The sequence below is a fragment of the Tachysurus vachellii genome, chromosome 18, assembly GCF_030014155.1.
Source record: "Tachysurus vachellii isolate PV-2020 chromosome 18, HZAU_Pvac_v1, whole genome shotgun sequence".
In the NCBI taxonomy this organism is placed as follows: Eukaryota; Metazoa; Chordata; class Actinopteri; order Siluriformes; family Bagridae; genus Tachysurus; species Tachysurus vachellii.
Genome location: NC_083477.1, coordinates 2,461,588 through 2,489,087, shown reverse-complemented (window position 1 = coordinate 2,489,087; position 27,500 = coordinate 2,461,588). Strand labels below are relative to the sequence as shown.

Here is a 27,500-nt window from a genome sequence, read left to right as displayed (position 1 = left end):
TAAGTCAGACATGTGCAAGTCACAAGTAAGTCTCAAGTCAAAGTCAAGTCGAGTCTTTTTTAACATTTGTCAAGCAAGTCTCAAGTCTCAAATTTGCGACTTAAGTCTGACTCAGGTCAAGTCATATGACACAAGTCCCCCATCTCTGCTAATTAGTGTTGCTAATGATTAACGTTAGTAAAATTAAGACTTTTTTAAAAAATGGATGAAATGGTTATGATTTTATTTTCATTTTCGTATTTTTTTTCTATATGAAACTCAATCAGGGAAAACACTCCGAATAAATAAAGTTGTGACTAAAAAACATATATGTTTTACAATAAAAAAAGATGTCGGGCTAAATGTAAAATGTTCAGTAACAATATAAAAGATAATATCAGTGGAATTTTATGTATATATATATATATATATATATATATATATATATATATATATATATATATATATATAATACATGCACAGATAAACTGTTAAATTATATTTTTGAAGATTTTATAATATGATTGAGATTATACTGTAACAACATACTACTAGCAATTAAGCTAAGAAAGATTTTAGTATTTCTTTGAACGTTATAAAAGGAAAAATGACCAAAAGTAATAATAATAATCTATCAACATTTATCACATATATATTGTTAAATTATATTTCTACTTAAGATTATTATACTATAAAGATTTGTTACTAATGAAACTACAGTGTAATTACATTTAGCACCTATTGCTAATCGAGTTGAAGGACGTTTATGTTCCTGTGATGTTCTTCATGGAAACATGGTGAACTCACGACTGGATATAAATAATAGATTTATTTTTAATGCTAATAAAAAAAAATTGTCTCAGGAGAACAAGCATTCATTTCATCTGCATACTTTTTTCTTGTTTATGTAGAGCTATGAAACGATAGGTTTTCTATATGACAGATGTTTGAAGAGAAATCATTGTACTTACTCTTTACTCCTGAAGTGTGTTGTTTTTGTTTTCTTTTTTCTTCTGACACTTTTCTTCTCTCCTGCCTTATTGTCGTGACAACGTTCTTTCTTTAAAAGTAAAAAGAAATGGTCCAGGATGTGTGTAAAATCGTATTTACAGTAGCTGTGATGAGACACGAGGTTATCAGGGGACTACCTGGTGACTGAAAGTCAATTATTCTCTTTCTCAGTTTCTATTCCTGAAGGTTTATGTTAACAGAAAAAAACATGAAGTGCATTGTTTTAGTTTGTTTGTTTTTTAGTAGTTATATCAAAGTTAACTACTTAAACATGTTAATAATTAACATGCACCAGAAAATGTTTGGTAATGTGTGTGTCTGTGTGTGTGTTTGAGTCTGTGTGTGTGTGAGTGTGTGTCTGTGTGTCTGTGTTTGAGTGTATGTGTCTGTGTGTGTGTGTGTGTGTGTGTGTGTGTTTGAGTGTGTGTGTCTGTGTGTGTGTGTGAGTGTGTGCCTGTGTGCCTGTGTGTGAATTTGTTTGTGTGTGAGTTTGTTTGTTTTTTTAGTAGCTATATCAAAGTTAACTACTTAAACATGTTAATAATTAACATGCACCAGAAAATGTTTGGTAAAGTGTGTGTCTGTGTGTGTGTGTCTGTGTGTGTGTGTGTGTGTGACTGTTTGAGTGTGTGTGTCTGTGTGTGTGTATCTGTGTGTGTGTCTGTGTGTGTGTGTGTGTGTAAGTGTGTGTGTCTGTGTGTGAGTGTGTGTGTGTGTAGGTCAGGAAATGGCCACGATCAACTGCGTTTTGAATGCGTTCCCATCACTCCCTTTAACAGAACAAAAAATGTTTTGCATGGTTTCAATTTCAGGGTCAACGATGCTAATTTCAAATCCTCACACACCAATGAATTTGCTAAAATAATCTCAAACAATCTATTTTATGTCATATGACGTTCTGTAACAATCAAATATTACAAACACTGGATAAAATCTATAAATGCAAATTTTATTTTTTTTGTTTAAAATTTTGTTTTTTTGTTAAAATTTTAAAATTTAAAAGCCTTTTTAAAAAACCCATTGAATATTAAACACCAGAATGCAGGAAGTTTCAAAGTGTTTCTACACACAGTGTAATTAAAGGTGAATAATCTCTGATGCGTCATTTACTATTAGTTGTTTATTTGGCACCCAGTTTTATGAGCTATGTGAGGCATTTGTTTTATGCTTGGGACGGGAAAATTTACAATAGAATTTAGGTGTGTTCTCTAAACACTATAATCCTTTCTATTAATTATGTGATTTCTGACAGCAGGAAGTTTGCAACAGAACTAATGTAGAACATTTACAACAACAGGGGTGAATGCTTATGCAATCACTATTTTTTTTTTTAATTTATTGCTATGCATGTAGAAGTGCAGGTGAAGACACAAACACTTCCAATCTTCCAAACCAGCTTCATGCAATCTTCCAAACCAGCTTCATGCGTTCTTGAAATAAATCCTATGGCTTGTTTTCTGACTGATTGCTGTGGATTTATTTGTTTATTGATTTATTTGCTGCATTACTTTATTCTATATTCTTACCCCACCCTGTCTACAACAATCGATCAGAATGAGTAATTGATTCAGTAAAATAGAAATAGGCTTTTAGAAAGGTATTAACCAAATACTTTTAGTGTTGCAGTTTAAGTAGTACACATTAATTAACATCACATCCTCTAAAATTTGAAAAGGAACGAAATGATTTACATGCTGTAGTCACTAAAGAAGAAATTACTGGAAACAGAAAATGTTGGACACCATTTGCAATGGACCTGAGACACAATCTAAGTTAAAATGAAACAAAATTCTGACAATCAGTTCTTACAATTCAAGATTGTGCCAAGAAAAATAACACACAAGTTAATTTCACTGGAATGTCATCTTCAAGCGGTTCTAATGACTCGTCTCTGCCATTGTTTGAGAATCCATTCTTCATCCAGTTCAAGTGTGTGAAGTCATGGAGGCTTGATGGATCACAAACATTGTCAAATGAAATGGTACAACAAAGACACTGGATCATTGCTACACCATTCTTAAGGACGCATATCGCTTTGTACTCAGGCAGGCTTGGGGAACTCCGATCACTGCTTGGTTCACCTTATTCCAACATACAGTTTTGACTGCACTGATTGGAGTATCTTTGAGGCTGGAACTGACAGCCTGGATGAACTGACTGACACTGTGACATCGTACATCTGTTTTTGTGAACATGTGTGTGCCAACCAAAACCTTCTGCAAATACAGTAACAGCAAGCCATGGTTCACAGCCAAACTGAAAAAACTTCAACATGCCAAGGAAGATGCCTACAGAGAGGAGGACAAAGCCCTGTATACGCAGGCCAGGAACCTACTGACAAAAGAGATCAAAATAGCCAAAAGAAGCTACTCTGCAAAGCTGAAAAGCAGTGGAAAGGCCTGCAAGACATCACAAACTACAGGAGACCAACAACCACCCCATCCCACCCTTTTGCTCCTATCTTCACCCATATATGGCAATAACCCTGATTAAAAACTCACCATAATTATATTCCCTGCTTTATATCTATAAGTACTGCATTATCAGAACTGTCAGTCATCACATCATCCGTATATGTTACACGCACTACTGCTGCTGTATGTTGAACAAAAATCATAATATTGCACAATACTGTTATTTGCACTACCCTGGACTTCTCACACTTTAGAACACTTACACTTCAGAAGATGTGGTATCTGAGGGTGGGAAAGAGAAGATAAGTTGTGTATCATCAGCATAGCAGTGGTAAGAGAACCCATGTGAGGAAATAACTTCACCAAGAGAGTGAGTATACAGGGAGATTTGCACTACCCTGGACTTCTCACACTTTATGTACATAACTGATCAGTCATGTATTCTGTATTCATTTTTAATACTCATACTGTTTATATAGTCTCATGTATTGTATACAATATACAATATATATTGTATCATCTCATGTATAGTCTCTTGTATTGTCTGTATTGTCTTGTCTTGTATAGTTTGTATTGTCTTGTATAGTCTGTCTTGTCTTGTCTTGTATAGTTTGTATTGTTTTGTCTTGTATAGTCTTTATTGTCTTGTCTTATATATTATAGTGTTATTTATGTCTGTATTGTCTTGTATAGTCTGTATTGTCTTGTCTTGTATAGTATAGTATTATTTGTGTCTGTATTTACATTTACATTTACAGCATTTAGCAGACACCCTTATCCAGAGTGACTTACAACTGAGCAACTGAGGGTTAAGGGCCTTGCTCAGGGGCCCAGCAGCTTGGTGGATCTGGGGTTCGAACCCATGACCTTCCGATCAGTAGCCGAACACCTTAACCACCTCAACCGTCTGTATTATCTTGTCATGTATAGTCTGTTTTGTCTTGTCTTGTATACTATAGTGTTATTTATGTCTGTACTTTTGAGAGTCACAAACAGCTGGAACCAAATTCCTTGTGTGTGTCAACACACTTGGCCAATAAACTACCCCAGTAAGGACTTATCATATTAAATCATGCTGGTTCATGTAGCTACAGTAGATAATTATTCGTAGATAAAATCCAACACAAAAAATACGTTACTAATCGTGTACAGTGATTTGTTACAGAACTGTAGGGGGCGCTAATACTAAACGTTTCCAATAACAAACTCTATCAGGGGAAGAAGAAATGCGTCATTTCCGTTTGTAAGTTGAATGGCGCAGTTTGAATAGCAATCAAAACATCCAGGTAGGCGCAGATAGTCGTGTGTTGCACTTTATCTTGGCGTGTTATTATTGTTCCAAATACAAATCTCGTTATAAAGAAAGTTGCTTTCAGGGAATTTCATGCGCTAGCTAACTTGCTAACTTACGTTCGACTCGCGTCGTTTTGTTTTTCTACGCGTTTTTGTGTGAGGTCCCGCCCCCAGCGCGGCGATTGGTTAAAAGTGTCGGGCCTCTTATGTTATGATAGGTTGGGAAACTTTGAAACGTCTGTTGATTGGACGATAAACTTGTAGTAAAGATTAGAACAGGAAGTGATATTAGACTTAATTCAGGTGGGAAAAAAAGTGTGCACGTATTTTTATTTAGCTGCCTGTGTGGTTTATATTACTGTTTACATAATATGCTTAATTTCTAGTATTGTTTGTTTAATATTAGTTTATATATGAGGCTAAAGGTAATAATATTAGCCTGTAATTAAATGTTAGCTCACATTGTAATGTGTGTAATTCCGTTTGATTAATTATTACTAATGAATATTATTTAGTCATTTATGATTTTATGCTTTAATAACACTTTAGAATGGCCAAAAGGAAAGTCACATTTGAAGATGGTGAAGATGAATTTAGTTTGGATGACGAGGTCCCGAAAAAGAAGGTAAGGGGTGTGTGTGTGTGTGTCTCTGTGTGTGTATGTGTGCGTGTCTCTGTGTGTGTGCGTGTCTGTGTGTGTCTCTGTGTGTGTCTCTGTGTGTGTATGTGTGCGTGTCTCTGTGTGTGTGTGTGTGTGTGTGTGCGCGCGTGTCTCTGTGTGTGTATGTGTGTGCGCGCGCGTGTCTCTGTGTGTGTATGTGTGTGTATGTGTGCGTGTCTCTGTGTGTGTATATGTGTGTGTGTGCGCGTGTCTCTGTGTGTGTATGTGTGTGTGCGCGTGCGTGTCTGTCTGTGTGTGTGTGTGCGTGCGCGTGTCTCTGTGTGTGTGTGTGTCTGTGTGTATGTGTGTGTGCGCGTGTCTTTGTGTGTGCGCGTGTCTTTGTGTGTGTGTGTGTGTGCGTGCGCGTGTCTTTGTGTGTGTGTGTGTGTGTGTGTGTGTGTGTGTATGTGCGTGCGCGTGTCTCTCTGTGTGTGTGTGTGTGTGTGCGCGCGCGTGTGTGTGTTTCTGTGTGTGTGTCTCTGTGTGTATGTGTATGTGTGTGTGCGCGTGTCTTTGTGTGTGTATGTGTGTGTGTGCGCACGCATGTGTGCATGTCTGTGTGTGTATGTGTTAGAGAGAAACCCAACAGTAGAAATCTACATTTACATCATGTGACAGACGCCCTTATCCAGAGCGACGTACATAAGTGCTTAAATCTCTAACATTGAATACATTAATGCTGGATCACTAAGTTACATACTTAAGATACCATGAGTTTAAAACATTTGTTCAGAGTTACAATGAAAAAGTGTCAAAGGTGTTTTTTTTTGTTTTTTTAAATGCAAATGATAAGGAAAGAGGAAAGTGTTTCCTGAATAAGTAGGTCTTCAACCGCCGCTTGAAAATATCCAGTGACTCAGCTGTCTGGACCTCTAGGGGAAGTTCATTCCACCACCTTGGTGCCAGAACAGAGAAGAGTCTTGTAGTACAGTATACCTGCCTCTTACCCTGAGAGATGGTGGGACCAGTCGAGCAGTGCTGTAGATCTGAGGGTGTGAGGTGCAGTGTGAGGAGTGATGAGGGCTTTGAGGTAAGAGGGAGCTGGTCCATTTTTGGCTTTGTAGGCCAGCATCAGTGTTTTGAATCTGATGTGTTCAGCTACCGGAAGCCAGTGGAGGGATCGCAGCAGCGGGGTGGTGTGTGAGAACTTTGGCAGGTTGAAAACAAGCCGTGCAGCTGCATTTTGGATCATTTGCAGAGGACGGATTGTGTTCATAGGTAGACCTGCCAGCAGTGTGTTGCAGTAATCCAGTCTAGAAATGACAAGAGACTGAACAAGTACCTGAGCAGCCTGTGTGGACAGAAATGGCCGAATCCTTCTAATGTTGTAGAGAAGAAACCGACATGAGCGAGTCACATTAGCAACATGAGAGGAAAAGGACAGTTGATTGTCCATGGTTACCCCAAGGTTGTGAGCTGTGGCTGAAGGGGAGATCAGATCGTTGTGCAAGGATACAGCAAGATCATGACCTGGGGATGAATCACCTGATGATCAGCAGTTCAGTTTTGCTAGGATTGAGCTTTAACTGATGAGCAGTCATCCATGATGAAATTTCTGCCAGACATGCTGAGATCCGGTCAGAAGATGTGGTATCTGAGGGTGGGAAAGAGAAGATAAGTTGTGTATCATCAGCATAGCAGTGGTAAGAGAACCCATGTGAGGAAATAACTTCACCAAGAGAGTGAGTATACAGGGAGAAAAGAAGAGGACCAAGTACTGAGCCCTGTGGGACACCAGTGGAGAGTCTGTGTGGAGTAGATGTCACTCCCCTCCATGTTACCTGATATGAGAGTCCTTCCAGGCAGGAAGCGAACCATTCCCAAGCTGATCCGCAAATCCCAAGACTCCTGAGGGTGGACAAGAGAGTCTTGTGGTTTACCGTATCAAACGCTGCTGAAAGGTCAAGGAGGATAAGGACGGATGACAGTTTGGCTGATCTAGCAGCATTTAGTTTCTCAGAGACATCCAAAAGGGCTGTCTCTGTGGAATGAGCTGCTTTAAAGCCAGACTGTTGGGGTCTTGGAGGTTGTTCTGTGAGAGATAGACAGACAGTTGATTATAGACAATGCGTTCAAGAATTTTTGAAAGAAACGAGAGAAGTGACACCGGTCTGTAGTTACAGATGTCTGATGGATCCAGAGCAGGTTTCTTTAGGATGGGAACCAATAACCCTTGCTCTCTTGAAAGTAGTTGGTACCTGACCAGATGCTATGGATCCATTGATGATAGTGTTAATGCATTATGCATAAATGTACATTATGTGTTCGTGTCTTGTCAATGTCATTCTGTTACACAGTGGAGCTTCTGTACTAGAACAAATTCCTCGTATGTGAAAACACACTGGTAATAAAGATCATTCTGTTTCTGAGTGTGTTAGAGTGCAGGTCTGAGTCACATCACGTTCTCTTGCACTAACTAGGGGCGTGGCTTATTTTTGATCGACAAGCTGTGAACGTGCACAAGCATGTATCGGTGTAATGAGTCTGCTAACTGCTGCAGGACTGACATGTTACAGACTTGGCTGAAATCCTAGAATTGAGCAATACACTGTTTTTTAAATTCCCATGTGTGCTGACTGTCCACAGATGTATGATGAGGTGAGTGGACCTGGCTCGAGGTTTAAGGAGAAACACTCTCTGGACAGTGATGAGGAAGATGAGGGAGAGGAAGGAGAAAGGAACAGCAAATACAACATCCTGGCCAGCGACGATATCGAAGGTGTGTTATTGATCAGAGTGTTTTGTCAAGGAAAAAATCTGTTAATTAAACATGTTAATAATAATTAACATGCCCCAGAAAATGTGTGTGTATGCGTGCAGGTCAGGAAATGTCCACGATCGACTGTGATGAAGGTGTTCCCATCACTCCCTTTAACCTGAAAGAGGAAATGGAGGAGGGTCACTTTGACTCAGAGGGAAACTACTTTATAAAGAAAGAGAAAGACATCAGAGACAACTGGCTGGACAACATCGACTGGGTGCGAGCTTGCTGGCGTCGCCATGACGATTTATAGTTACTATGTATACTGTAGCGGTAAATCTTATTTCTGTGGTTTTTGTCTGTGCGCAGGTAAAAATCAAAGAGCAGCCGATAAAAAAGAAAAAGAAGGGACTCTCTGCTAAGCGGCGTCGCCGAGTCGGAGACGAGGACGAGGCAGAGGAGGAGAGACAGCGGGAGGAGAAACAGGAAGAGGACGAAAAGGAGGATGAAGAAGAGGAAGAGAGCGAGCCACAGGAGGACCCGCTAGCCTCGTTCACGCTGGTTCAGCTCACTGAGGCCTTGGTGAACCTACTGCAGCCCGGAGAGACCGTCTCTGCCGGGCTCCGCCGACTCGGAGGACTGGGAGGTCGGAAGAAAAAGAGCAGAGTGCGTGAAGGGGGCGAAGAGGAAAAAGACGAGGCGTCCATCCGAGACACGGAGAAGCTAGACAGGCTCACGGCGCTGGCCGACAGACTGGTGGTGCTCGGGGTATATGAGATTTATCAGCAGACGTATGAAAAATTGGCATACAGACTGAAAGGGATGCAGAAGAGGGACGCAGCAGCCAAAGGGGACGACCTGAAAGGGGAGGACGAAGAGGATGAGCTCGACATGTTTGCCGATCAGTTCGACGAACAGCACAGCCAGAAGAAAGGAGAGAAGAAGAAGGACGAGGAAACCGATAGTGGTTTAGGTAAAAGGGAGAGACTACTAGAAATCTGATCGATGAAGTTCATTAAACATAATGTTCTTATTATTTGTGTGTATTCAGTGAATCTTTTTAGCTCATGTCCTCTTTTATGATCATATCCATGATTCTGCGCTAATTATTTAAAAGACAAGCCTCGTCATTCCTCTCTTCTCAGCTTAAACGATCATGGTCTTGACTCTGGGACTAAATTTTCATCCTTGTGTGGTCAGAGGAGCGCCGTCCTTCATGTACGATCGATTAAACACCTAGAAAATTCCCGTCTGCCCAAATTTTCCGTTTAAACAAGGTTGCGGCTCTTGTCTGCATCACGGTGCAACTCTTTTTTTTAGTTTTCTTTTTTTGTTCTTTTTAACATATTGTGGGTTTTGTTGTCTGTATTTTTTTTTTCTGCAGTGAACGATGAGGTCATGTGGGAGTACAAATGGGAAAACAAGGAGAACTCTGAACTCTACGGCCCTTTCAGCAGCCAGCAGATGCAGGTGAGTATCTTCAGCTCATGTTTACTACATCGGTGTGTTCTCTCGTCCTTAGGGACGTGGGACTGTTTCCGACATAAAGGATCGTCGGGAGCAATAATTTACATGCTATTTTACAACATGTTTAATAATTCCCAGCTCCTGTAACTAAAGAAACCAGACACAGACGTTATTTTCCTTATGAACACCAACGTTTGCTTTATTCTTTATTACATGTATCATTCTCTAGGACTGGGTGGATCAGGGCTACTTTAAAGACGGCGTGTACTGCAGGCGGGTCGACCGGGAAGGAGCGCAGTTCTACAACTCCAAAAGATTGGACTTCGATCTGTATACGTGACTCGCTCGCACGTGCACTACGTCATTTTGTTTTCGACACCTGACTTGTGTTTTTAATGTCAGAATTTTTTTTTCCTCCTTATAAGAGTTTGTTTGGTGTTTGTTTTTCTGATATACATGTCTATTATATTAAACAGACAGATTAACACCATTTGATACCGTGTACATTTGTTTTAAAATAAAGATTTTGTTGGCTGGAAAGGTCGATGAGCTCATGTGTAGTGCTGCGCGCATGCGTAGACGGTTTTTAAGGTGCTTTTGTTTACCGTTAACCCAAATCGCCTACATCAATGGCTGAGTCCTAAATATCCCCGCGCTGCCTATATAGGCGCCCTAACTAGGGCATGAAATAACGGTCACTTCGCCTCATCTAGTGCGCTATAATTAAGTCGAGATGTAAATCAAACGGTGACCGAACGACCTGCTTTAATCTGATTAGTCGCCTTGCTTTGACTCATTTGCATACTAACATTTAATTGGTCACTTGCTTTATCAAAGCCTTCGCTTTCTTCTGCTTTATTTTTTCCGACTCATGGCCGTGTAAATGTTACGCTCCGATTGGCCCAGCTGTAACGAGAGTTCTGATTGGCCCGGGCTGGACCCTTATCTGAGTTCCTTTGCGATAAACAAGATCTCTGATTGGTCAGGACGGTTAGGGAGCGTCGGGTGAATAGAGTGGGTTGAAAACATAAAATAAAAAATGGCGAAACTCGGGCTGCAGTTTGGGCGTGAAAACGTCCCCCAGCGCGGGTTTGGTGTCGTTTAATGAGCTGTAAGTTATAAAGTTTACTTACGGAAACCTGCCGGAGAGGTCGGATGAAGTCCGTATGTGTTTTATTAAGAGTTTTAAATGCTTTGTGTCGTGTTTATAACAACAATGTGGTGTTTATTATTATCATTATTCACTTTGGACCTTTTTAAAGATGCAAAACTGGTTTATTTCACATAAAATAGGTTCATTACAACATTTATAATCGTTAGTATTTGTGCAAAATTATTTAATATAAACGTCTAAATATATAAATTATATTATTATTATTATTATTATTATTATTATTATCATCCATGTACTGTTTTATAAATAGATAAATGTGTAAATATATAAATTTTATTATTATTATTATTATTATTATTATTATTATTATTATTATTATCAACATACCAATATGTTGGTATACAAATGTATAAACATATAATATATAAATTATATTAATTATCCACATACCGTTTTATATATGTAAATATATATACATTATATTATTATCCACATACTGTTTTATATAAATATCTAAATATCTAAATATTATATTACTGTTTATTATTATTATTATTATTATTATTATTATTATTATTATACACATACGATTTTATAAATATAAATTATATTATATTAATTATCCACATACAATTTTATATAAATATAAATACATATATAAAATATAAATTACATTATTATCCACATACCGTTTTATTTTTAATCCATTAAACCAGACAGAATTAATTCCTATTAAAAGATTGTGCTGTTTTTGACCCATGTGCTAATTTATCTAAAGTTAAAAAACAAAAACAACAGTGTTACTGATGCTCACATGAACTTTTTTATAATAAAATAAAAAGGGATTAATATTATTACATTAATTTTAATGCTTAATAAAGCTAATAAAGCTAATAATCTCATGAACGCAGAACACATTTGACTCTAATGTTTGTTTATTTATTTATTTATTTATTTATTTATGATTTCACTGATAACATGCAGCCAAATAAAAGAGAGCTGTTAACAGATAAATAAAGCTACTGAAAATAATATTTTTTTTATTCACTTGATTCATTGTTAATAGTTTATTTGGATTCATTAATTATCTTGTGTTTTGGATAATGTTCCAGTTATAAAATAAATACAGAGATACTTCTTAATACACACTTTAACTGGTTCCTTAATACAGTCAATGTTTTCTGTGTTCCACACTTCATTCTGTTCTTTTTCCTGCTGCACATCGTTCCTTTTCTCTGCATGTACTTTCACTAAGTTTCCTTCCGCATGAGCGCTGCTGTATCCTGGTCAGGTTCGAGGCGGTGGATCCGAAGCGTTCTGTGTTTTCAGGATTAAATCTGTCCTGTTTCTCTCTCGTCTTTATTAAATAATAAGCGTCGCTGGTGCATCCGTGCAGTTCTGTTCTCTCGCTGTAAATGCGATCTAAACAAATCCATAATACTGTAAACCCTGATGAGTTTTGGAATGAGTAAGTTTAATATTAGTACATGGAAGCCTGTTTTTACTCGTCTCTTATAGATGTCACCCTCATTCACTCGTGTGTGTGTGTGTGTGTGTGTGTGTGTGTGTGTGTGTGTGTGTGGTGGCGGCTTGAGGGGAAAAACCCTTCAGACAATAAACGATTGTGCTGTAAGATGCCTCCCAGTACCTGTACGTTTATAACCTGATCTCCTGACTCTACAGAGCAACGTTAACGATGTCACCTCTATTTAAACGTCACTTCACCTCCACTGATCTCCGTGTGCTCTGATTCCGATTGTGTTCTGCAGGTCGAGGCACTCTGAGGGATATGGTTTTGGACATGCTGACGTCTCCCCGAGAGCAAATCCCTCCTCGTGTCACTCCGATGAAGGAAGACCGCCAGAATTCCCCCTCTGCCCTTTGTCCCAGCCACCGCAATGGCCATCTTCCTCAGGCTGTTCCCCACGCTCCTGTTTTACACTGGTACAGACTTCACATCTTGACACTTTTTTTTTTTTTTGAAGTCAAGATTTTAAGTTGTTGTGCTTCTATGTAAGATGACGAGGATTAACAGGGTAGCAAACATTAGACCCTTAATGACCGCTTTAACGGAGGAACCGTTCGTACTCTGAACGTAGTCGATCAGCCGAGACGCGGCCGGTGTAATGACATCGTTAACCTTCGTACACAAACCTTTGAATAACATGGAGCGTGTGCTGTGCTCTGTTCCTCAGCTCCGACGATCCAGGAAGTTCCTCAGCAACCAGAAGTCCAAAGACGTCCAGGACGAGCCTCGGCGACGGAGCCGACTCTTCAGAACAGAAACTGTACTCGGATAGATACGGCACGGTATGTTTCACTAGAATCTGTCAGCTAAAATAATTCCTCACGTCTGTGGTCCACTCCGAATGCAAGAAAGTTATTAGACTCAATCGAATCAAGCATGAAAAGGGTTTTGGATCCCTAACATCTGATTACGTTATCAGACGATTTAACATATAAACAAAGCCTCGTGAACACGAGCCTCACACACGCTCGAGTGGAGCTGTGATGTGTAATCACTTGTCCGTGTTTGTGTAATGAGTTTAACTGAGCGACGTTAATCTACTTTCACGGTCTACTGAGCCACACACACTCGTGTGTAGTTTTTTCTGCATGATCTCATTGAAGATAACGTTTCTTCACCGTAAATTATACGATCAGTTTGTATAGCAGGACATGTTGCCTCTACTAATTATATCCCTCACGTACGCGAGAGGAAACGAGGCCGAACGCGAAGAACGCCACGAGAGATCGACGTCAGTGAAGAGCTGCGATCCAGAACCGAATAACAAACATCTCTTTTGTGTTGTTAATCTTTGTGTTTTATTTTTTTCCCTCTGTCTCTCTTTCAGGAAAGACCGCAAGACAGAGAGGAGAGTCGACTCAGACCGATGGAGTGAGTGTTTCTTTCTGCTCGTGTAAACGTTAGTGAAGAGTTAAACGAGAGACGGCGGCCGAGCCGAGCGTGTGTGTGTACAGGGCACGATCGGCGAGTATCAGTGGTCACTAACCCAATGAGGACAATGTGTTTGTGAGAGACGATTACCTCAGAATGAGGTCGAGGTCTTGAGGTTCAGCGTGAGCAGTCCGATTAGTCCAATGCTGCTGATTGATAATCAGCTGATATGAGCACGATATCCGTCTCGTAAGCTCTGTAATGTGTTGTGTGTGTTTTTTTTTTGTTTTTTTTTTTTAACTGAAGCATTTTGCAGTTAAACTCTTTCCAGACTTTAGAGTTTAACCCAAAGTTCTTGTTGTTCTAATCCCCACTTTTACCCCCCGGGTAGAGGAAGGTTTCACACGTGTAATATAGACGTGAGTTTAGCACAGTGAGCTTTTTCCTCAGGGTTATGAAACTCCGCTCTGAAGCTTTTACAGTGTTAAGTCTATATCACGGTGTTAATCGTGTACAGCGTGAAACGATGCAGCGTTAGAATGTTACGGCTGGTCGCTTAGCAACAGAAACCCGATCACAACCCGAACAGAGCTTCAGCTTCGTATCAGGTGCGTCGAACAGTTACAGGAATCGTACATTTGTGTTATGGTCAGAAAAGTCTGTTCAGGACAAACTGGATATGAGGTTCTGACCGGAACAACAGGAGTCTGATATCAACAAACTAAAGACCTGAACACTTTTCCTCACCGATGTGAAAGCGTGAGACAGAGCCGTTTATTTAAAGCTTTCTCACGCTGGATTTATCCAATCAGGACCGTCGATACACGAATATGTAAATAAGACGTTTAGGAAAGTAGATCGAGAAACATGAGATTATGAAGAAGCAGGATTCAGTGTGAAACGTCCAGCATCACAAACGCCCGTGTCTCAGCGCTCGCTGACGTGAGCTGCTCTCACGTGTCAGTCACACACGCGTGTGCTTTGGCTTGCTGATCGACACGATTGTAATATTATTTTGTGTGTTTTTATTTCAGAGATAAACCCACAAGGTCCTGTAAACGCAAGTTGGACTTGACATCGTTATCTCTAGGCTCAAACGATGCCGTTAAATCCCAGGATTCTGAGAAGAAAGGTCCGGAAAGTCCTCCACCGGCAAAGAGATGGGTGATCGGTCCTCTCTTCCAGTCGTTCAAATCCAAGATGGCGAGTTTCACGGAGATCGTCATGAGTCCTGTCCGGCTTTTCAAACCCAACGAGCTTCCGGCCGGGTCGGACAACGGACCTCCGTCTGTGACTACCGAGAACAAGGAGGATGTAGGAACCGACGGCAAAGAAAACGCGTCTCCAAAAGAAGAGCGCAGAAAATCGCCAGTCGTTCAGAGGCTGAATTTTGACTCCGACTCAATTACCGTGAGCGATTCAGAGCAGAATAAAGTTACGATTTCGCAGAACGGGTCAGAACGCAGACGAGACTCGATCCCAGAGCACGGTGGGACTTTTGGTTTGTTAAACCCCACAAGCACCAGATCAACCAATCAACCACATCCGCTCTCTCACACGGTCACGGACCCCGACAGGACGAGCCTTAGAGAAGGTTCTGAGAAAGCAAAGCAGGAGTCGACCGTATTGTGTGAACCCAAGTCGTCACGTGACTCAACAAAGCACGAAGGACAGGCGGAGAAAAGTGAAGTTCAAGATCAAAATCAGCCTTCACCCAAAAAGTTAAGGCTTCAAACTCTGGTTGGTGGAAAGAGGAAGAAAGGCAGAAGACTGGAGAGACGTGAACGAGAGGAGACGGTGGAACGTGTGGGGGAAAAAGGAACAGTTGGAACATTGGACCGAGAGGAAGAGGAATCTTCAGTGGTCACGCAGACCAAGACGTTGGGGAATGAGACGCTGGTTCAGACTCTTAACCTGAGAAAGCCTCAGGTCTCAGTTAATCGCATTAGCATTAGCATGTGCAACAGTGGAGATGTTCAAATGTCAGGCTTAAGACCTTGTAATTCCTCAGAGAGAGAGAGAGTCGGTCAGAAGCGAGCATCCAGAAGTAGAAGTAAAAGAGAAAACGGCGCGAAATGTACGTTAGTGGCCTCGGACTTCACGAGCGATTCCACCACAGGTATGTCTCCGGATCGTCTCGGCACAAATGGAATAAATTCTGCAGCAGCAGGTCCTCCGTCGTCAGGGTCCACGACCTGTGCGACAGGTAACCGCACGACTAGACGTCGTAAACAGACCAAACCGACCGAAGAGATTAAACCCGACATCACAGGAAGCCGCTGCGGTGATCCGACAGAGCCTTTAAGGTCAAGCAACGGAGCATCAGCTTCAAAACCGGCGCGAAGGAACAATATCTGTCGAGCAAAGCGGAAAACCGAGACTTCCGCTACGCCGACCGCTAAAAAAACGCACGTTAGGAAGATGAGAAGAGTTAAAAGAGACGTGGATGCGTTTGAAGATCAGGGGATGTCAATGTCTCTGACGCTGAAGGTAGGATCCGGATTGGACGGGGAAAAGGACGCAAACTCTGTCATGACCTGTGGATTAACGACAAAGGGCAGGAAAACAGGAGAGGGCGCGATTCACACGGACGCTTCCTGTCCAACACCTGAGGGTTGTTTTTGTGTGACAGAGAACCGGTTAACAGACGGAGATGTCGAGAAGCCAGAGGCTGACCGTCAGACGAGGTGGTGTGTGTATTCAGAGCAAAGAGAAACACAGGAAGAGCTAGAAAATGACGACGACCCAAACGCAGGTCCGACGTCTTCAGGCTCGAACGGGCTCAAACGCAGCCTCTCCTGCCCAGACATCACCTCGCTACAGCACGGTAACGTCTCCCGTACAGCTCCCGTCCACGACAAAACGCTTTATCCTTCCTCTCCCCTGAAAAAGGGACCTCATGTAAACGTAGACGTCCCGTCTCCGATCAAGCGAACCCGCCGACACACAGTGTGCAGCCTAGAAATGGCGCGAGAGATCGCCCCCTTGTGTCTCCGCAAGGAAGTGTATCCCAAATGGGGCAGTGGTTCTAATCATTCATACCCAAACTCTCCTTCCAAATCCTTGGCGTTCCTCGTCTCCTGTTTTTTATCGAGCCCGCTGGCGTTCCTGTCCAAGAAGTCGAGCCGAGGACACGACGACGACAGCGGATACGGAGCCAGCGGCAGCGACCTCACCGCCGCGTCGTCGTCTTTTCCTTCGCCACCTTCTCTAAGTTCTCCCGCTACCTCTAGGGTGACCGGCGGATCTGCTTTCTTCACCGACGCTCCATGCGCTCGTGATCAGTCCTCCCTGTCCTCACACTGCAGGTAATCTAACACGATGCGTCGACGCTGGAGAAAACACGGTTTTTAATTTCAGAGATAAAACGTTCACACGCTGTTTTGTTTACTCTGTTGACTGAATTCACCTGTTTTGTTCTTTACTGAATGAACAGAACACATCTGATGTTTCCTCTTCGCAGTGTGTTCAATGCCGTGTCGATGGAGACCGATGAAGGTGCGGTTCAGCAGGAAGGAAACAAGCAAATCTCAGCTGTATCGGAGGAGAAAGCTTTGTCTGACTCAGAGATTAAGGTGCCGTGCAACTCGATTCGTGGTGTTTTTGTCCAGTTGAAATTTCTTCCTCACTGCTTTTCCTTCATCTCGTATGATACGATAAACAAACACACTGCTGGACTTCGTACACAAACCATAGATTGTTTCCCTCCAGAGTTTTTTGTTTTAGTTATAAATCATAAATGTTGTTGCTTTGGAGACGATTAATAGGACCATAAAATTCGCCGCATGTGTGAACGTCAGTTGAGATAGAACGTGCTTTAACGACTCGTACTGACGTCGGTGTCCTGATTTTTTTTTTTTTTTTCCAGACTGACAACAAGCAAGTGGAACGGAGAAAAGTTTCCTCCATCCGCATCCGCAAAACTCTTCCCAAACCACAGTACAATTTGACCCCGATGGGTCTCCCCAAAGCCGTTAGGTCAGTTACCACCTGTCTGTCTGTCTCTGGCTGTCTGTGTGTGCGTGCGTGCATGTCTGTCTGTGGTGCCTGTCTCTCTGTGTGCGCGTGTGTGCGTGTCTGTCTGTCTGTCTGTAGGTGCGTGTCTGTCTGTCTCTCTGTGTGTGCGTGTGTGCGTGTCTGTCTGTCTGTCTGTAGGTGCGTGTCTGTCTGTCTGTCTGTAGGTGCGTGTCTGTCTGTCTCTCTGTGTGTGCGTGTCTGTCTGTCTGTCTGTAGGTGCGTGTCTGTCTGTCTCTCTGTGTGTGCGTGCCTGTCTGTCTGTCTGTGCCTGTGTGCCTGCCCGTCTGTCTATGCATGCCTGTCTGTCTGCCTGCCTGTCTGTCTGTGCATGCGTGTCTGTCTGTCTCTTTGCCCGTCTATGTATGCGTGTCTGTGTCTCTCTGTGCGTGCGTGCCTGTCTGTCTGAGTGCCCGTCTGTCTGTCTATGCATGCCTGTCTGTCTGTCTACCTGTCTGTCTGTGCCTGTCTGTCTGCGTGTCTTTTTGTGTATTTCTCTCTCTCGGTCTCTCTCTCTCTCTCTCTCTCTCTCTCTCTCTCTCTCTCTCTCTCTCTCTCTCTCTCTCTCTCTGTGTGTGTGTGCGCACATTCACATGTATACAAATATGACTGTTGTTTATTTTAAGGATAAAGAAGAAGGTTTTTAGCGTGGAGGAGATCTACACCAACAAGAACTTCAGCAAGCCTCCTGAAGGGTGAGACCTTAAACACCACACACTCACAATCGCTCAGTGACGTCTGCTTCTGTATCGCGTCCACACTCAGAGCTTTCACTCTTTATAGATTTAGTTATGGCTGTGTGCTCAGGCACTACAACACACACACACGCTTCACTTACTGCAAACTCCGCCCACTGTACCGTGATTGGCTTCACCTACGACAAACTCCGCCCACTGTACCGTGATTGGCTTCACCTACGACAGACTCCGCCCACTGTCCCGTGATTGGCTGGATACCTTTACATCACATCACCGGGTATTGAAAAGCATGACTGGTTACTACCCAAAAATAGTCCCAGGTGTGTGTACTGGTACCATTACAGTGCAATACACACCGTGTGTCCGATCTAAAAAATACACCAAAGGATGATTTTGAGATGAAAGGATTCTTTCTTTTTCTGTATTTTTATTCAGGTTCACATTCAGCTTCTGGTTCATGTGCTGTGTTTGTACAGTACGTTTATCTTGGCCACAACTCGGTTTTTAAGTGTAGGGTTTGTTCTTCCATCTCTCTCACACACACACACACACACACACTTTGATGAGTGAGATTTAGACTTTTAGGTTTCAGCTAGACGACATTTTAAAGCTTAAATTATGTTATCGGTTCATTTCCCCTTCACCAACAAGAAGAAGAAGAAGATCGTACTGGGGCAAATTAGAGAATTAAAAAACTCTTTTACTCTGTTTACTCACAGGAGTCTGATGTTGTGTGTGAAGTTCCGGTGTAAGCTGCAGATTTTCATTCCAGCCAATCAGAGGCCACACCTGGTGACTCTGTTTGTGACCTTCAGGTGTGGCTCCTGATTGGTCGGAACGAGACACGCTGTGTTCACCAACCAATCATAAGGGATTAAGTTAAAACATCGCTGGTCTCTTAGTCAAGTGTCTTCTACTTAGCGAAGGTAAACTGGGACACAGTAGAAGACACTTGACCAAGAGACCAGTGATGTTTAATCTTAACATCTAAACATCTAAGCTCCTATTGGATAACTTTAAACATTTCATTATGTTAATAATTACTAGAACAATTTTTGTTGACTGATTTTATATTTTATTTCCTCCAGGCGCTTAGAGACCATATTCGAAGTCCCTCTCAGCCGGCGAGACGGTTCCCAGTCCCTGATTGGTCCGAAACGGGTGAAGAGATTTGTCGAGTTTCCAGAACTGGGCGTGGCCAGGAAACCGAGGAGGTCTCTGTTTGGTGGAGCAGGAGGGGGCGGAGCTCAGAGAAAAGCAGCAGGGAATCCCGGGACCGGAAGAACCCGCAGAGGCAGAGAAGAAGTAGTGGTTCATCTGCAGGACGTTGATTTGCTCCTGTGCACAAAACTAAACGAACTGGATGTGTGGATGGCGATGGAACAGATGGTTTACTGAAACCTTCACGGTCTCGCTCGTGCTCGGGCTCGTGATCGCGTACATACGGTACGGACGCTCGTACGGCTTTAACATGAGGGGCGGTCCGATGGCTGCGAACGCTTCTAAAGTTTTCCTGAGGGATTGAAGAGAGCATTTAACTTCGTGTGAGATTCCGTCACGTTCCTGTTCCAGACTTCAGTTCATTCACAGATGTAATAACTGATATTTCTGTCTGATCAACAGCTCGATTCGGCGTCTGTCTCAGTGTCGTGTTTCACTTACAACACACTACTTTATAGAGCAAATACTGATGCGTCGTACGTTCTGTTAGAAACCTGTGACCTAGTCACCGAGAAGCCGCCACACGACTCGCTCGCCATGCAGGCGTTTCAAGTATTGCGAAAGCTGTTGCTAGGCAACGGGGAAACGAACCCAAGGTCTGAGGAAACGTCTGCTCCTGAAGTCGTAAATGCCACAAGAGTGAGCTGTTTACACGACGAACACGACTCCGTTTCACTTCGTCCGCTCCTCTCTCGTCAGATAAAGTTTCATTCGAGAACGATTCGGATCGTATTCTCGTCAAGATGTTCCTACAAAGCACTTAACGTCAATGCGCTCGATGTGAGGTTACAGCCAATAATCAGACGTCCGGTACCGAATACGGATGAATAAATAAATAAATAAATCGATGCACGTCTGCCGTTTATTAGAGTCATGAGGTTCCTGAATAGTTCACTCGATCTCTCAGGGAACGTTGTTGTTGTTGTTGTTGTTATTGTTTGTATAAACACTTTTGTAAAATAGGATTACAGGATTCTGTTTATCGTTTTTTTTAATCCGTTAGCTCATTTCCAGTCATTTCTCTCACGCCGGACAAAAACAAGTCCCATCACACCGTCCATTGTGTTGTTATGTGTTTATTATTATTATTATTATTATTATTATTTTTTAAAGTTAAATAAATGTAAACTCACTTGTAGCTACAAGAAACTGGTGAAGGTGAATTGTCTTGTGTTCTATATATGTATATAAAACCTGTCTCTCTTTTTTTTTTAATGTTTATACTTATTAAACTGAACATTTGCTTGTAAACAGTTGGAACGTACGTTATGTTATTTATTGTTCACGGTATAAAAGTACAAAATGTAAAACGTACAACAGAAATAACAAAGTGTATAACAAACGGAACACAGTCTCGCGCTTCGTGTCGGAGGGGAAACACGAGACCGTGAGCCGCTCTGACGCCGCACACACACACGCCGTGATGCTCCGCGTGTACAGTATACTGTGTCCTCGACAACATACAGGCGTAAACATAAAGGTTCTTAACGCTTCTTTTTACCCATACAATAACATTCCGATGGACTTCTGATGGACTTCTGGGATGTTTTTAATCAGTATAAAGAAGCGTCTGATGTCGTGTCTGTGAGTCCGATCTAAAATAAATCAGACTGTCGTTCTCTCAGTGTTTTAGACGTGTGTTTGTCCCTCTGTTGATGATCTTACACTGAATTTTAGTGTTGAAGAGAAATCTGAGCTGCTTTTTAGATGAACAAACACTCGGAGCTTCTCAGAGAGCAGAAATGGGTTTGATATCAACGTTTACTCTGAACATACAAACGTATGTGTGGAGAAAAATTACCTTTTCTTGATCTTTTCTATGAATGTGTGTGTGTGAGACTGTGTGAGTGTGTGTCTGCATGTGTAAGTGTGTGTTTGTGTGAGTGTCTCTGCATGTTTGTGTGTGTGTCTGCGTTTGTGTGTGTCTGCTTTTGTGTGTGTGTGTCTGCGTGTGTGTGTTTGTGTGAGTGTCTGTCTGTGTGTGTGTGTGTTTGTGTGAGTGTCTGTCTTTGTGTGTGTGTTTTGTGTGAGTGTCTGTCTTTGTGTGTGTTTTGTGTGAGTGTCTGTCTTTGTGTGTGTCTTTGTGTGAGTGTCTGTCTTTGTGTGTGTGTATTTGTGTGAGTGTCTGTCTTTGTGTGTGTGTTTTGTGTGAGTGTCTGTGTTTGTGTGAGTGTCTGTCTGCATGTGTAAGTGTGTGTCTGCATGTGTGTGTTTGTGTGAGTGTCTGTCTGCATGTGTGTGTGTGTGTGTGTCTTTACTCTGAAGACACAAACATCGGTGTGGAAGAAAAGAACCGTTTCCTGGATCTTTTCTTTGAGAAAAACAGAAATAGTGATGAAACTCTACAAACTCTTAAAGTCCCGAGTGTTTACTTTCATATGAGCTTCATATTAACACCACCGTGGAGTGAGACGTGAGGAAGACGTTCAGTCATCAGCACGGACACGAGACAAACAGGAGGAAAGTCCAGTTTCTGGTAAAAAAATAATTAAATGTTTTTTTTTAATCAGGGTTTGTAGTTTAACATCTAAAACAGAACTGAACGTTCTGTTCATGAGTCTGTGTGTAAGCAGGTTGTTCAGGATGAGATGTCTTCTCGATCTCCCTTATCACCGTGTCAAGTTTGTTCTGATTTCTCTGACTATATATTACTTTATTAAATACGGTACATTTGAGACCAGCTTGATACGACGTTATAGAGAACGTGTAACAGAGCAACAACAAAAAAACAACATACATTTTGTTCGTTCATGGAAAGTGACTATCGTTTCCTCAAAGATTCTGAATAAACACACTTCCTGTGATGCGTAATGCGAATATAAAATGTAAAAGTAGTAACTGGAACAATAACATTAATGCTCGCTGGTCCACCAGGTGAGAAAGGTTCATGAACCCTGTAGAAGTCCATCACAGTGTAAACAGGGTCCAGATCTCAGTCCAGAAGTTTAGTCCAAATGGGAGAAACTTTCGATCAGGAGTTTATCAGGAGTCTCTGTGTCTCCTTGTTAGTTTGACCTTTTGGTGTGTTATTAACATCATCATCATCATCATCATCATCGTTATCCATTTTTTGTTGGTTTAAGACTTATTGAAAGTCTGAGACATTATGGCTTCTCCGGTCTGAGATCCTTGTTCAGTGTGAATGTTTGTTCCAACAGAATTAAAACAGAATTCACTTAAACAGAATGATATTTCACACGTACACATTACTGACCAGAAGAACTGGACCTGGAGGTGGTGGACCTAGGGTTGGGGGACCTGGAGGTGGTGAAGCTGAGGGTGGTGGAGCTGGAGGTGGTGGAGCTGGGGTTGGGGGACCTGGAGGTGGTGGAGCTGAGAGTGGTGGAGCTGGAGGTGGTGGAGCTGGGGGTGGTGGAGCTGGGGTTGGTGGAGCTGGAGGTGGTGGAGCTGGAGGTGGTGGAGCTGGGGGTGGTGGAGCTGGGGGTTGGGGGACCTGGAGGTGGTGGAGCTGGAGGTGGTGGAGCTGGGGGTGGTGGAGCGGGGGGTTGGGGCACCTGGAGGTGGTGGAGCTGGGGGTGGTGGAGCTGGGGTTGGGGGACCTGGAGGTGGTGGAGCTGGGGGTGGTGGAGCTGGGGGTGGTGGAGCTGGGGTTGGGGGACCTGGAGGTGGTGGAGCTGAGAGTGGTGGAGCTGGAGGTGGTGGAGCTGGGGTTGGTGGAGCTGGAGGTGGTGGAGCTGGAGGTGGTGGAGCTGGGGTTGGGGGACCTGGAGGTGGTGGAGCTGGGGGTGGTGGAGCTGGGGGTGATGGAACTGGAGGTGGTGGAGCTGGGGGTGGTGGAGCTGGGGGTGGTGGAGCTGAAGGTGGTGGACCTGTTGTTGGGGGACCTGCGGGTGGTGGAGCTGGGGGTGATGGAACTGGGGGTGGTGGAGCTAGAGGTGGTGGAGCTGGAGGTGGTGGAGCTCCATATTTTTTCTTGGGGTCTTATGGCACCATAAACAGGTTTTTGGGGTCCGTGAGTAGCTCTGAGGGTCTGAGGGTCTGTCTTTGGGGTCTGTCCGTGTTTGACATTTACATTTTATGACATTTGGCAGATGCCTTTTATCCACAATGACTTACATTTTGTCTCATTTTATACAACTGAGCATTTGAGGGTTAAGGGCCTTGTTCAGGGGCCCAGCAGTGGCAGCCTGGTGGACCTGGGACTTGAACACTGATCAGTAATCCAACACTGTAACCACTACACTAACATGTCTACCACATGTCTTTGGGTGGTTTGTGACTCTGAGCATTTCTGTTCTCAGATGTTGTCCATGTGTCGTTTGTCGCTCCTGTGTTTCAGTTTATAAACGTCAGCAGGTACGACAGCAGTCCCGTCAGCAGTATGATTAGAATAATAAAAGCCACCAGCGCCACCATGGCTCCTACTGCCCATATTAGGGTTTTTTTCGAATATTCCTTGGCCTTGTACGCTGGTTCACCACCGGACTTCTTGTTGAGCTCTCGAGTCTGGGAAGAATAAGGAAGAAGACACGAGGTTCAAAAGAGACAAGAATCATTATTGTTTTAATCTTCATTTATATTTATATATATATATATACTGCATCTGTTTTTTATGTCTGTCTGTGTGTGTCTGTCTGTCTGTCTATCTGTGAGATTGTGAGTATGTGTTTGTGCAAGTGTCTGTCTGCATGTGTGAGTGTCTGTGTGTGTGTGTGTTTGTGTGAGTGTCTGTGTGTGTGTTTGTGTGTCTGTCTGCATGTGTGAGTGTCTGTCTGTGTGTGTTTGAGTGTGTGTGCGTGTCTGTCTGTGTGTGAGATTGTGAGTATGTGTGTGTGTGTGTGTTTGTGTGAGTGTCTGTCTGCATGTGTGAGTGTCTGTCTGTGTTTGTGTAAGTGTGAGTGTCTGTCTGCGTGTGTGTGTGTGTGTGTGTGAGTGTCTGTCTGTTTGTGTGCGTGTCTGTGTGTGTGTAAGTGTGAGTGTCTGTGTGTGTATGTGTGTGTGTCTGTCTGCATGTGTGAGTGTCTGTCTGCGTGTGTGTGAGTGTGTGTGTCTGTCTGTCTGTGTGTGAGATTGTGAGTATGTGTGTGTGAGTGCGTGTGTGTTTGTGTGAGTGTCTGTCTGCATGTGTGTCTGTCTGCGTGTGTGTGAGTGTCTGTGTGTGTGTAAGTGTGAGTGTCTGTGTGTGTGTGTGTGTTTGTGTGTGTCTGTCCGCATGTGTGAGTGTCTGTGTGTGTGTGTGTGTGTGTGTGTGTGTGTGTGTGTGTGTGTGTGTGAGTGTCTGTCTGTGTGCGTGTGTAAGTGTCTGTGTGTGAGTGCCTGTCTGTGTGTGTGTGTGAGTGTCTGTCTGTGTGTCTGTGTGTGTGTGTGAGTGTGTGTGTGAGTGTCTGTCTGTGTACGTGTGTGTGTGTCTGTCTGTGTGCGTGTGCGTGTGTAAGTGTCTGTGTGAGTGTCTGTCTGTGTGTGTGTGTGAGTGTCTGTCTGTGTCTGTCTGTGTGTGTGTGTGTGTGTGTGTGTGTGTGTGAGTGTGTGTGTCAGTGTCTGTGTATGTGTGTGTGTGAGTGTCTGTCTGTGTACGTGTGTGTTTGTGTGTGTGTGTCTGTCTGTGTGTGTGTCTGTGTGTGTGTGAGTGTCTGTCTGTGTGTGTGTGTGTGTGTGTGTGTGTGTGTGTGTGAGTGTTTGTCTGTGCATGTGTGTGTGTGTGTGTTTCCCTACCTTAACTGAGTAGATGAGAGACACAACACCGACACAGGACAGGCCACATATGATGCTGCAGATGGCCAACTTCCTGTAGTCTCTCACTTGGTGTTGATCATCAGGTCCTCTCTCCACATCCCCCGAGTGTGTTATTGTGTTCAGTGGAGTGTTGGTTGTTGGTTCGTGGTTCATTTTTATCTACATCAGAAACAATCACGTCTTCATGATCAGTAATACGGCCGGGCATATTATCACGAGAGGTTTCACCTTCCAGTCCCATCTCATCTTAGAATAATATCCTCCCTTTCAGCACAGAGGTTACAGTGTGGCTTTTGGTGGTGAAAAACAAGAGACTGAACTGAAACACCCTTCAAAGGAAAGCAGGAAATGAGTTTCGAGCGGAAATGGGTTAGAACTTTCACAGAAGAGAAGTCACTCATCAGGTGGGAGCTTTGATGATAAAGAAGAAGAAAGAAATAGACAAGAAAAATACCAAAACCTGCCGTGAAACTGCTGATAGAGAGAGAAAGAGAAACAGAGAGTGAGAGAGAGACAGAGAGAGGGATAAACTGAGAGAGTATAAATGGAGGACAAATGGCTGTTTTTCCATAAGTTATATTTACACACTTTAGTAACAATGAAGGGAAGAAGATGCTGTAACACTCGCAGACGCTGTAACACTCACAGACGCTGTAACACTCACAGACCCTGTAACACTCACAGACCCTGTAACACTCACAGACGCTGTAACACTCACAGACGCTTTAACACTCACAGACCCTTTGACACTCACAGACGCTGTAAGACTCACAGACCCTGTAACACTCACAGACGCTGTAACACTCAAAGACGCTGTAACACTCACAGACTCTGTAACACTCACAGACGCTGTAAAACTCACAGACGCTGTAACACTCACAGACGCTGTAACACACAGACCCTGTAACACTCACAGACGCTGTAACACTACGCTGTAACACTCACAGACTCTGTAACACTCACAGACGCTGTAACACTCACAGACGCTGTAACACTCACAGACGCTGTAACACTCACAGACGCTGTAACACACAGACCCTGTAACACTCTCAGACGCTGTAACACTCACAGACGCTGTGTTAGGATTTTGTTAATCAGATTTCACACAATAAACTGTAAACTTTTCTCACATGGCAGGATGTGAGAAAAGTTATTGTTATGTGAGAATAGTTGTTTTGTGTTAATGTCTCAGCATCAGTGTTATCAAGTCTTATCAACGGTTTGGGATTGTTACTCTGGTTTTCAGGGTGTGTGTGGTGTGTGTGGTGTGTAGGGTTAGGTATCAAAAGGAATTTTCCGGTTCCGATTCCGGTTCCAGTTCTGCCTTACGATTCCCGGTTCTGATTCCGATTCCATAGTAAAAGAAATGTGAAAAATAATGCACAATACTTAAACAATTCCATTTGTGTTTATTAATCACTCTTTAAATATTTTAAACAGAGCATTTCAATACATATCAATTTAAATAAATCCAACATCAAATTTAACATTCAGAATTACAACTTAGCAAAACAGTTAGCAATTTTTCTGAAGAAAAATGAACATGTCTGCTTTCTCTGGGAGAAGACGAGACCTTTCCTGGCTTATTGTATCTCCAGCTGTGGAGAAAACCCTCTCAGAGGGACTTAAGCAAAGTTGGCTCCATATTAACAGATTCGAATTTTTACACACTTTAGTAACAATGAAGGGAAGAAGATAAAAGTTTTCCTCACTGACGTTTTTCTCCCGTCTCCTTTTATTACAGAGTGATTAATACTCACAGACGATGTAACACTCGCAGACGCTGTAACACTCGCAGACGCTGTAACACTCGCAGACGCTGTAACACTCGCAGACGCTGTAACACTCACAGACCCTGTAACACTCACAGACCCTGTAACACTCACAGACCCTGTAACACTCACAGACGATGTAACACTCACAGACGATGTAACACTCACAGACCCTGTAACACTCACAGACCCTGTAACACTCACAGACGATGTAACACTCACAGACGATGTAACACTCACAGACCCTGTAACACTCACAGACGATGTAACACTCACAGACCCTGTAACACTCACAGACCCTGTAACACTCACAGACCCTGTAACACTCACAGACGATGTAACACTCACAGACCCTTAAACACTCACAGACGCTGTAACACTCACAGACCCTGTAACACTCACAGACCCTGTAACACTCACAGACGATGTAACACTCACAGACCCTGTAACACTCACAGACGATGTAACACTCACAGACCCTGTAACACTCACAGACCCTGTAACACTCACAGACCCTGTAACACTCACAGACGATGTAACACTCACAGACCCTGTAACACTC

The 27,500-nt window shown here is 42.9% G+C and overlaps 4 protein-coding genes across 8 annotated transcripts in view; 2 read left to right on the top strand and 2 right to left on the bottom strand.

Annotated features, from left to right (window-relative positions):
• The window catches only part of pheta2 (PH domain containing endocytic trafficking adaptor 2), an 8,467-nt gene extending 7,300 nt beyond the window's left edge, over nt 1-1,167 (bottom strand). Inside the window, exon 1 of one of the 2 annotated variants that reach the window (XM_060892910.1) lies at nt 951-1,167. The gene's annotated coding sequence lies outside the window, so the exon portion shown is untranslated. The remainder of the gene's footprint in view (nt 1-950) is intronic. The other variant, XM_060892908.1, reaches the window with a different exon arrangement.
• A 3,411-nt stretch (nt 1,168-4,578) lies between these two features.
• On the top strand, nt 4,579-10,016 carry cd2bp2 (CD2 (cytoplasmic tail) binding protein 2). The gene is made up of 7 exons (XM_060893307.1): nt 4,579-4,690; nt 5,247-5,322; nt 7,945-8,077; nt 8,179-8,336; nt 8,429-9,032; nt 9,444-9,529; nt 9,756-10,016. The coding sequence occupies exons 2-7, from the start codon at nt 5,248-5,250 to the stop codon at nt 9,864-9,866; spliced, it is 1,167 nt and encodes a 388-aa protein (XP_060749290.1). The 5' UTR covers nt 4,579-4,690; nt 5,247; the 3' UTR covers nt 9,867-10,016.
• A 476-nt stretch (nt 10,017-10,492) lies between these two features.
• prr14 (proline rich 14) lies at nt 10,493-21,096 on the top strand. 4 transcript variants are annotated; one of them, XM_060893304.1, is made up of 9 exons: nt 10,493-10,637; nt 12,410-12,584; nt 12,836-12,950; nt 13,496-13,539; nt 14,574-16,847; nt 17,003-17,114; nt 17,408-17,517; nt 18,180-18,248; nt 19,340-21,096. In XM_060893304.1, the coding sequence occupies exons 1-9, from the start codon at nt 10,631-10,633 to the stop codon at nt 19,647-19,649; spliced, it is 3,216 nt and encodes a 1,071-aa protein (XP_060749287.1). In that variant the 5' UTR covers nt 10,493-10,630; the 3' UTR covers nt 19,650-21,096. The 4 variants fall into 4 exon arrangements, with proteins under 4 accessions (XP_060749287.1, XP_060749285.1, XP_060749289.1 ...); XM_060893302.1 differs by having other exon boundaries at nt 16,976-17,114; XM_060893306.1 differs by having other exon boundaries at nt 10,497-10,686; nt 16,976-17,114.
• Nucleotides 21,097-21,942: 846 nt separating this feature from the next.
• LOC132861725 (transmembrane protein 265-like) overlaps nt 21,943-27,500 on the bottom strand; it is a 12,896-nt gene continuing 7,338 nt past the window's right edge. The window contains exons 2-3 of the mRNA XM_060893308.1: nt 25,146-25,325; nt 21,943-23,939 (exon numbers count right to left, since the gene is read on the bottom strand). Coding sequence (XP_060749291.1) covers nt 23,769-23,939; nt 25,146-25,325 — 351 coding nt within the window. The 3' untranslated portion in view covers nt 21,943-23,768. The remainder of the gene's footprint in view (nt 23,940-25,145; nt 25,326-27,500) is intronic.

Excerpts from the sequence above, each read along its gene's own strand:
- cd2bp2 (XM_060893307.1), top strand. The coding sequence starts at position 5,248 with ATGGCCAAAAGGAAAGTCACATTTGAAGATGGTGAAGATGAATTTAGT. Across the intron at positions 8,337-8,428 it reads GGCTGGACAACATCGACTGG|GTAAAAATCAAAGAGCAGCC; the intron begins GTGCGAGCTTGC and ends GTCTGTGCGCAG. Across the intron at positions 9,033-9,443 it reads GGAAACCGATAGTGGTTTAG|TGAACGATGAGGTCATGTGG; the intron begins GTAAAAGGGAGA and ends TTTTTTCTGCAG.
- prr14 (XM_060893302.1), top strand. Across the intron at positions 12,951-13,495 it reads ACTCGGATAGATACGGCACG|GAAAGACCGCAAGACAGAGA; the intron begins GTATGTTTCACT and ends TCTCTCTTTCAG. Across the intron at positions 17,115-17,407 it reads TGTCTGACTCAGAGATTAAG|ACTGACAACAAGCAAGTGGA; the intron begins GTGCCGTGCAAC and ends TTTTTTTTCCAG.